An 11016-nucleotide genomic window follows, 5' to 3' on the forward strand; every position below is an offset into this window, starting at 1 on the left:
GCTAGTATACGGAAATTGTCTTGAATTAAGGGTTAATTATATTTAGATCTCTCTAAAAATGTGAAATTATATTTTTATCTAAAAAAATTTTGAAATTATATTTACATACCCTCCAAAAATTCTCTATTTACACCTAACCCCTTTCGTTAGGGTTTGGACAAAAAATACTAACTTAAGCAAAACTAAATTACATGTATATTTTTATAATTAGGGATAAATATAATATGTATATATTATACGCAGTGAAGAAAAAAATTATATAAATTTTAAATTTTGCCCTCATATTAGCAATTATGTGGCTTTAGCAATTAGGTGTCTTCAGTCAATAGTACAAACAAATTGCCTTGAATTAAGACTTAATTATATTTAGAGCCCTGTAAAAATATAAAATTATATTTTTTTCTTAAAAAAGTATTGAAATTATATTTACATACTTTTCAAAAATTCTCTATTTACACCTGACGTTCTTCCGTTAGGGATCAACGAAAAATGCTGACATCAATAAAAAAATATTACAAAAATTTTCTATTTAACTTTTCATTTAACATTTCTCGTATATATATTTTTATACTTAAAAGGAGATAAATAATATATATATATATATATGTATGAAGTGAGAATTACATAAAATTTTAGGTGTGTTCAGTGGCTATTATGAAGAAATTGGGTTGAATTAATTAGGATAGCCGGATCCATTTAGATGGGGGCGTATAAGCCCAGCCCCAATCCAAGATACATTGGTGATCGGCCTCATATATTATGCAGTTATGAAAGAAACAAAGAGCGTAAAACCAAAAGTAGTGCTATAGAATCTGCTCTCATTTCCTGTCTCTCAAGGACAAAAGAGCTCAACGCCAAGAGAACTGAGATTGAACACCTCGCCTTTCATCTGAAGCTAAGCTATCTTCTTCAGTGTAGAAGCAGAGGTAAATTTTTTATTGGTTGAAAACTTAGTTTTACTCGATTCTGCAATGGTGTGTCAACGCCAATTTCGTTTTCAAGTTTTTTTTTTTTAATTTTCCTGGCGAACTGGACGGATTTACCATATTTGTTTTCGATTGGTCCTCTTTAGGGTTTTTGTATGTAGATTTCTGCTGCTGGCACTTAGTTGTGATCTGTGAGCTAGGTCCTTCATTTTTACTTTGAGCAGGAGAGGAATATTGTGAAAGGAATAGAAAATTAATTGTCTTTTCATCATTGATCCGATGAATGACCGTGTGTGGTAAATGCTTATTTTTCTGTAGCAAACCAGTCGAAATTTTGAAGGGGAAATTCCTTGGGAATGGTTTGTATAGAATAGCATTACATTCTTTTTCGTTTCTTTTCTTTCTCTTGTTTGTTTTTCTTTCTTTCTGTCAAAAGAATTTAATTTGATTTGTATTTTCATTATTTATTTTTGAACTTTAAGTGAAGCATATTTAATTTCAGGATGAACTTAGAGAGTAAAATATTGCCTGATTTTAGCAGTCATCTTATGATTTAGCATTAACATGACAGGAAAATAGTTTAATTGAAGGATGTACATTGACAATTGGATTGACTAAGTCCTTAGAGCTATAAAAGTGTGCTAGGAATATATTAGAAGAGTGCAGTTAAGTCTTGTACAGGAAAACATTCCAAAAGTATTGGAAAGAAACATAAAATTGATTATGTATTAGTTATTATAGACATCTAAAGTAACATTACTCATATAGGATAAATTTAGAAGTTAACCAACTGAAAAAAAAAATGCAAAAGTTAAAAACCGTAAACCAGTCATGGCTGTGATACTTGCTGATGAGTGGGGATCCATTTATACCAGCCAGCTCCACAAACTCCCCTTCACTAGAATATTGAATCTGAAAAGAAAGAAAGCAAATTTTGTAATCTAATAGCAAAACATGATATCGCGAGTATCGTTTTAAAAAATCTGCTCTAGGAAGAGCATAATGGTTGTTATCATTTATAACATTATAGTGTACTAGCGAGTATCAGTCTTGGCCGCTTAAAAATGTTTACTGCGATTAAACTTTTCTTATTACGCTTGGCCGGAAGTCATATTTTTGTTGCTACTTTAAGATTGTTTTGCATTTCTCTTACATGTAATACTTCTAATCAAAGTGCTAAAGCATTTTCTGCTTCAATATGTATGTGAAACTGCACAGGACAATTGTTAAAAATGGCATCTTTGTTGAGCTGATGTCGAAAGGTCACGAAATATTTTCATGAGTTTTGGTTTGGTTATTTTCTTAACTCATTTGGGTGTTGTGAATCTTAACTCACTAAATGAATGTAAGCTCAGTAATCTTGCATTCTTCTCGGCTGAAGAGATTGGGTGAACAATTTGTTCTCAGATGAAAATTAGTTGCTGTGGAGAAAGCTGCATAACAATTAAGATGTTGAATTAGTGAAGTAGGAACAAGAAGAGCAGAGAAGAAACTTTTGCTCGTTAACATGCTTTTCAGCTATTATGCTACCGCAGTGCAAGCAAAACCTTTTTAACTTTGTACAATTTTTAAGCATTATTATGCACAAGCATTTCGAATAATAACTATCAATCATCCATAATTGTTGACCATCTAGAGTTACTGCAGCTAGTTAGGTACCATGGGCCATATGCCAACCATAAAGGAGCAATTTCAGAAGACAAGATATCTTGATTTCACAAACATTATGTTGACTCATATTATGTGAGAAGCCCAAGAAAATGGAAAAAGCACCACTTTTTCACATTTTAGTTTGGACTTTCTCTCCTCCACATGATTGGGCAGGATTCTGAATTGTGGTTTATACTGAAATTATATATTTGTGGCATGGATGGTTTACTTTTCTTCTGATATTAACTTTTTGTTTGATGAGTAGAATTAGTCTTATTAGTTGATGGCGTCCAAGTTACAGCAATTGCAAGCCAAGGCTTGTCAAGCCACACAATTCGTAGCCAAGCATGGGAATGTTTACTACAAGCAATTGTTGGAGCAGAACAAACAGTACATTAAAGATCCACCAACTGTGGAGACATGTAACGAATTAGCCAAGCAGCTCTTTTACACACGTCTGGCCAGGTTACTTTATGGACATCTCTTGCTCTGAATTCTTTCTTTTGATTTTGATTCCTGGGATGTGAATCTTTTTTGTAGCTTTTTAAAATTTACAGATTATACTTCTTTTGATGATTAGGAAATTTTAATCATCCATAAGCAATATTAAGTGCTGTTTTTCAGTAATACAAAAAAATGTGTTGGTTCGGTGATCTTCAAATGGTGATAACAATAATTCTCTTTATAGTGTATGGTATCTATATTTTATTTTATACTTGAATGAGACAATGTTGTTGTTAATGCATATGTTGACTCCAGAGCATGAAGTAATTGGTGATGTTGTACAATTGTTCATATGAACAAACATCTATAAAACCTTGAGCAACTTGAGTTACTAGATTAAGTTTATAAGGATTCCTGTGGATTCCCAAATATCTCCATTGGTTTAGTTAAATGCGGAACCATCTAATTAGTTCGAAGCATTTCCTGACAAATGACCGGTGCTTAATTGGCTAGAAATCTATTTCCTCAACCCTTTGCACGTGGCATGGTTTTCATATTTAGTGTTGTATTTAAAGTCTTTCGACAAGGTTAGAACAATCCTCATCATCATGTGTGGCACTTGGTGTAGCTGTCCGTCAACATATGATCAACAGGATGAGGCAAAAATCAGTACTTGTTGTCTCAGAAGTACTTAATTGGACTAGTTAAGATGGAATGCACTGGCCTTGATTCTTTTGGATCATTTTAGATTAAATAGATTTTGGGCTTAGAAGGAGCAATTAATGCAAGTAAGCATGATATCTCAAGAACTATCTGTACTGCCTGTCTCATATAAGTCATTATCTCCATACATACAACACTCATCAGGGTGTATGAACTCTTGCATGGTTGTTGATAAGTAAGTATTTGCTTCCACGATAGTCTATAAGACAACCCTGAGTTGCTCGCAAACCATGACATTGACCTACTAACATATAGTGATTTCTTTTGTAGTATCACTAGAACTGTGTGTTGTTATATATTCAACCCAATCCATCAGGGTTACATGTTTCAACCAACGGCTTATTATGAGTTATGTGAATTACATCTATTTTACATGCAATGTTACTCCAATATGCAGCATCCCGGGTCGTACTGAGTCATTTTGGAAGGAGCTTGACTACGTCAAGAACATGTGGAAGCATAGACACGAGCTAAAGGTTGAGGATGCTGGCATTGCCACTTTGTTTGGACTTGAGTGCTTTGCATGGTTTTGCGCCGGTGAGATTGTTGGAAGGGGTTTTACATTTACTGGTTACTATCCCTGAAAACCACCTGGGTAAAATTCTGGGTGAATTGAATTGATTACTCATCTTGAGGAAGATTGCTGAAATGCCTCATATACTCGAGATTTTGTTTTCCTACAAAGTTCTTTGAAGGTCAGAAATCAGTTTCAAATTGATTGCATCAATAATTAGTAAATTCCATAGTTCAATTTCCTCTTTAATGAAGTGGTCTCGAACTTCGTCGTTCTCATTCCTTTTAGATAATATTATCTAGCTACTGGTGAATCGGTGATGGATGTCATGAACTGGTTGTTAATGTTGCTTTCGTTTCTCTTAGTTATATTGCCACATTTTTATGTGAAGAATAATGAAGCCATTTATCTAACTATATCACATAATAAGATGAGCCTAGCCTGTATAAGGAGGGATGGTATGTGTATAATGCAATTGAAACTGGACTAGTTCACAGCGTACTTACACTGATTCTCGTACTATTACCTCAAAGATTGAGGACTCATCCGACTGATAAGATTGAGATCTTGTAATCAAAAAGTTGTGAGTTTGTGGGGGTGTATGTCTATTTATGTAGTATTTTGTTGTTTCTTTGTCTTGTTTGAACACATTTGTTGAATTAAATTATTAATGAATTGAATCAGCTTTGCATCCGAATGTATGCATTGCGTGATGTAATGAAGTACATTACAAAAAAAAAAACATACAATTTGGACTTGGTTGATTTTAAAACAAAGAACTACACTTGCTGTGTGTTCTAAAACTTCTGATGAGAGACATTAATTTGTACGTTATAAACTTGGAAGGACGTGAGATGTAGGCATTGTATAATTGAATGGGGTTCATTATTTCAAGGGTTAATACACTTGTGTACATGCTGAAAATATGAAATTATACTTTCTTCCAGAAAAGACTGTTAAAATTATATTTGCACCTTCTCTGAGGGTTCTTCATTTACAACTATACACTTTTTTATTAGAATTTTGACAAAAAATACTCACATTAATAAAAAAAAAATTACATAAATTTTTAATTTTACACCTTAATCGGCAATGCTTAAATTATTAACAACATGGCTAATTTTTTCATTACATTAACCATTACTTTTTATTTAATGATAATAATTTGGGAATAATATTTTATTATAGTTGCACATTTTGACTTCATATATATTATATCTATCATCTTACAAGCATACAAATATTACTAGAGTATCTTTATTAATAAATTATATAAAATACTGAATAAGAGTAAATTAGGAAGTTTATAAAAAAATTTGTCAACATCAATATTTTTTGTCCAAATATTAACGGAAGAGGTACAGTTGTAAACAAATAAATTAGAGAGGATGCAAGCATACCTTAAAAAGTTTTTCTTTGAGCAAAAGTATAATGTTGCATTGTAGAAGGAGTCGAACGAAGGATTGATATAGTCAATGACTATATTAACTTAACAAGGATAAAATAATAATATCCACTTCACCATTTAGGCGTTACAAAATTATTTTTTATTCGAGGGGAGTATTTATAATTTTTCAAACAACGAAAAAATTTTCGTAACTGTGCCAAATTTTAGGGAAGATACCTATAATTGACTCTAAAATAAAATAAGAATATTCAAAATATTCAGGGGGCTATTTCAGTAATTCAAATGACCAACAGCTAACCAAACTACCAGTCAAAACAGGAGATCAAAGAGAGCACATACATATATACAACTTAGAAGGAATATAATCCAAATATCGAAGGCAGAAACATAGAATGCTGATGCGAAGGACCGACGCCGTTCAACTCCATGCCGCCGCATTCTTCTTCATCATCATGATCACCTTCTTCGTCATTGCGGACATCGCTGCGTCCTCCATTCATGAATCTCAGGCAATCTCAGCTTCTCATTCTCATAATTACACAATTTTTCAAATTAAAAATATGAATATTTTTTTTAAAATCAATAATCTGTTAGATTTGAATCACAGCACAGGCCGAGTGCAGCAGAAGCTGCGTGGTGGAGAACTGTAATAGTAAGTGTTTCATCTGTTCCATTAGTACTTTGACGAAATAATATCAAAATTGGAAAAATACAATTTACTCTCCTACAATATGAGAATCGAGCAAAAAAATTTGCGATAAAAAATAAAATAACAAATTATTCCTTGTGTTTGGAAAATAAATCATTTTTCACGACACAAGGGGATAATTTGCTAATTATTTTTTATAAGATTTTTTTTCCCATTTCACATATCACAGGGAGGTAAATTACATTTATCCAAAATAATAATAATAAATAAACAACACGGCCCCTTAAATTTTAAAGAAAAGAGCAATCTTAATGTCACTACCAAACGTTGGAAACTGTGAGTTTCTTTTTAAAACATTTTTTTTAAGGGGGATTTTTTGGCTATTAGCATTTTCATAGGGTAAAATGCATCCAATAGGATAATTTTGTTTCTTTTTTGTTTTTGTTTTTTGGATTGTTTCAACTAAAATTTGCGAATTAGCGATTGGGATAAGGTACGGGAAGTACTGCGGAGTAGGGTGGACGGGATGTGCGGGGGAGAAACCTTGTGATGATCTTGATGCTTGTTGCTTGATCCATGATCACTGCGTTGCCCTTAATGGTATTTTTCTTCTACCTGTTTTTACTTTTTTTGAACTGTTATTATCATAAAAATAATAATTATACCATTATATTAATACTGAAGAAAATTGATACATACATAAAATAAATTTGTTAATAAAATCCCAACTTTAATCAATAAGTCAAAACATCATCGGTATCGAACAACTATTATCAGAAGATAGAAAATTATTGTTGTATTGGTGAATTTTATAAATTACAATTACACCCTTGATGTTGTAGCTGTACTTACAAACAAACCCCTGTTTATTGGCGAAAGTTTACACAATTCTTAAGGTAAATTATAATAACACCTATTAAAAATAATGTATCTGTAATTTTACAAACATAGGGAACATTATAGATATTTAATGTCAATAATTAGTTTATAAATTATTAATTAATGAATTACATGACGTAATTTTGATCGAAGTCTGAAAAAGTTACCTGAATTGAGTTTTTGTCAGGCTTGACCAATATTAAATGCCATGAGGAGTGCAAGAGGTGCATAAAGGAAGTAGAGAAGTCTGGGCAGGTGGGTTTTTCCAGCAGCTGTACATATGAAACAGCAGTGTCTACATTGGTACAGTGCATGGATATGTCAATTTTGTTCAGCCAGTTTGATACCTCCAAGACTGAGCTCTAAATTTAAGAGTGATGTTGAGTGTGAAATTCTCGTCCCACATAAATGTAATCGAAAAAGACTAGGAATTTGAGCAACATTAACTCGAAAGATCGACAAACATAAAGTCATAAACCCTAACTGGAGAATTTGTTATGAATGTTGGATACAATGATATTGGCTCACATTCTTGTTCCTAAGGCTTGTAGTTGTTATGTGATGCACGTGTTTGTACTCTGATTTTTGACTGTTAAATGTAATTTATCCCCTATAAAATTGAAAATGGACAAAAATTTTCTACCCAAAAGACATCAATACAACTTAAAAAACTTTTTTTAAAAAAGTGCTCCTCCTTGCTTGTGTTTATCAAGATTAATATAAAATATCTAAAAAATTCTTACTCGTTCTATATTTATTAAAAATATTTTTTTTCCAAATTAATGGCCTGGATCTTCTTAATAACAGTAAATTACACTGACACCTCTTGAGATAAGTCTAAAATATGCATAACAGCCCTTGAGATTTTCGTAATTACAGGGACACCCCTTGTCCGTTACTGCCATCTAACAAAATCACCCTTACGGCGTTAACTTTTAAATGTGTTTGATGACATCACTGAAAAGGTGAGTTGGACTTTCAAAAGTACCCTTCCTTGAATATTATTGTTGGGCGTCAGCAATTTTTTTAGACTAAAATATCCATTTATATTGCATGGCATGCAGGAGGTTATTATTATTAGGTATAGAAACAAGGGTGTAATTGTAATATTTTATCACAAACTTGTTATTGTCATCTAAAAATAAATTCGCGTACAGATTATCTGTGTCTAACGAATCACGTAATTAATAAAAAATATAACACAACATATATATAGTTTGCCGTATTCAACCCACATATGCAAAAGTATGTCAAAAACGTCAGCAATCATTAGCAAATGTTTCCCCTTCTTCCCCTTCCTCTTGTTGATCTCCTTATCACTCTTTGTCCACTACTTGAGGATTAATGTTGGATCCTTCAGCCACGTACGCCATCCTACAAAACATACATTAGAGGATGCAATAACAGCCAAAGAAAACATGTTAATGTAACAACAACCTGTTGAGAACCTGGTCTTGTTTTTCTCTTGAAAAGCTAGGGTGCCTAAAACTCAAGGGTCACGAATCAATCGGTGCCCCCGTTGTGGAAGATATTGTCCATTTTGACTTCATATGAGCCTTACGGGTTTTATTCTAAAAAGACGTCTCGCTAGGGGGAAGAGAATTTAAAATTTACAAACAGCTCAAAACTTTATTTTCAATCAATATGAAACGTTTACATGCATCAAATATCGATCAATCTAACCATATACACCCTTATTTTTATATGGTTGATGTCGAAAGGTAGGATCTCTTCAGACATATTAACCCAACCATATTAAAGTATAAATTAATATATTTTTAAACTAGTTTTTAATTCGTTGTATTAAGGTTGTCATATTTTTAATAGTTAAGTACGATTTTGACACTGAAAGTCAGTAACCCAATAATTTTCTTTATATGGGTATTGTTCAAGTAATTTATGTAACATTAATAGGCCTAAGATGATGATATTTATTATGATCGATATGTCACAGTACATATCTTATTAATTGTTAAATTTGATGATATTAAATATGTCTTTTTATTCTTATTAATTTTTTAAAATTATTATTTTAGATATTTAAACTCATATTATCGTTACCATACATATATAACCTTAATTTCGACATTTTTAATCAATATTTTACCACTATTATATATATGTATATCTACACATATTTATGCAATCTTTTACTCGATTCGGAATAAAGTACAAAAATATTTAAGAATCGGGCAAAACTTTTTTTTAAAAAATTTAGGGGATCATTTGTCTCTATAATGTTCAGAAAAAAAAACAAGAACTTTTTTATTTATTAAATTTTAATAAGAAAATAAAGAAGTAAAATTTATATTAATACCTGAGTTTTGGCATTAATACTATTTTGATATCTAAGTATTTGCAAATGATTCAATTGGTACTCGAGTTTTATCATTTATATCATTTTAGTACCCACTTAATATTTTTATACATGTAAATAACCCGCAATAGGCCAAAAAAAAAAAATCACAAATATTTCAAGATGCTTCAAATATTGAATGCTATTGTCAGAAAGCTACTCATTATTATAATTAATAAAGTAATAATTCAAAATAATTTTATGTAGTTTATATAAATTATATCAGAATTAGTAAAATATATAATTTATTTATTTAAGAATATATTATTTTTTTAATAAATAAATGATTTATTTTTTTAATTCTAATATAATTTATATAAACTACATAAATTATTTTAAATTATTATCTATTAATTATAATAATGAGCAGTTTTGTGACAATAGCATTCAATAATTGAAGCATTTTGTGATATTTGTGATATCTTTAGGTCTATTGCTCTCAAGCTAAAGTGATGGAAAAAAGATGAAAATATTGGTAAATAGACTAGAAGTTCTTGTGGGTTATTTACATGTATAAATAGGCAAAAAGTGCTTGTTGGTGTCATTTTTTCTCTCCAAGAAGCTAAATAAACACTTGAAGGATTTCTTTTGGACCCTGACCATTGACTAACAATTCTATCAAAACTTAACGGAACAGGACTAACAATGTTAAAAATTTAAAGTTTTGGGATCAAAAGTGTTGAGCCCGTAAAATACGGGACCACAAGTGATAATTTTTTTATCTAGTGGGACCAAAAGTGAAATTTTGCCGAATAAATATTTAAGTGCTATATCTTTATTATATTAGAACGAATTTTTTCTTTAAATATATTGTTTGAGTGGACTTGACTATTAATATGATTAAATCATTCAGTAATGAGTTTTTTTTTTTATATAAATATTGAGAATAAAGATAGTAAAAAATATCAAAATAATAAAAATATAATAATCTTCGTAACTAAGTATGAAAAAAAATAAAATGGTTCAAATAAAGACAAAATATATTGATAAAAACATATGCAATATTTTTTTATATTTACAATTTATCATTTTAATATCTAAGAGTAAAATCACAATTACATAAAAGGATAATAGAAAAAATAAATAAATAATATCATTTGGATATCAAAATAATATTAATTGTAAGACTCTTGTACCAATTTAATCATTTGAAATTATTTAGGTACTTAAATAACATTATTCGGCTATTAAAATAGCCTTTTTAAAAAAATACAATACAGTTTATTTTTTAAGTGAAAGCAATGAATTGTGATCTTTTTTGAATAAGTCAATTATAATTATCAATATCAGATAATATCTAACAACTACCAATAATAATAATATACTATTCTTCAATATCAGAAAACTATATATAATCAACGCATATTATTAAAGTAGAAACATCACATACATCGGTGGATTCGAACCCACAATCTTACAGTCTCTCAACTTCATCAATTAAGTTAGGACCACCTCTCAAGGGGCGCC

At 30.6% G+C, this 11016-nt stretch overlaps 2 protein-coding genes across 2 annotated transcripts; both read left to right on the plus strand.

Annotated features, from left to right (window-relative positions):
* On the plus strand, nt 769-4636 carry LOC105161817. Its single transcript, XM_011079631.2, has 3 exons — nt 769-926; nt 2842-3041; nt 4141-4636. Exons 2-3 carry the CDS (start codon nt 2860-2862, stop codon nt 4325-4327), a joined length of 369 nt encoding a protein of 122 aa, XP_011077933.1. The 5' UTR covers nt 769-926; nt 2842-2859; the 3' UTR covers nt 4328-4636.
* LOC105161818 (probable phospholipase A2 homolog 1) lies at nt 6058-7792 on the plus strand. The gene is made up of 4 exons (XM_020693892.1): nt 6058-6174; nt 6266-6317; nt 6795-6914; nt 7381-7792. Exons 1-4 carry the CDS (start codon nt 6058-6060, stop codon nt 7557-7559), a joined length of 468 nt encoding a protein of 155 aa, XP_020549551.1. The 3' UTR covers nt 7560-7792.

The sequence above is a fragment of the Sesamum indicum genome, linkage group LG5 (genome assembly GCF_000512975.1).
Source record: "Sesamum indicum cultivar Zhongzhi No. 13 linkage group LG5, S_indicum_v1.0, whole genome shotgun sequence".
NCBI classification, from domain to species: domain Eukaryota; kingdom Viridiplantae; phylum Streptophyta; class Magnoliopsida; order Lamiales; family Pedaliaceae; genus Sesamum; species Sesamum indicum.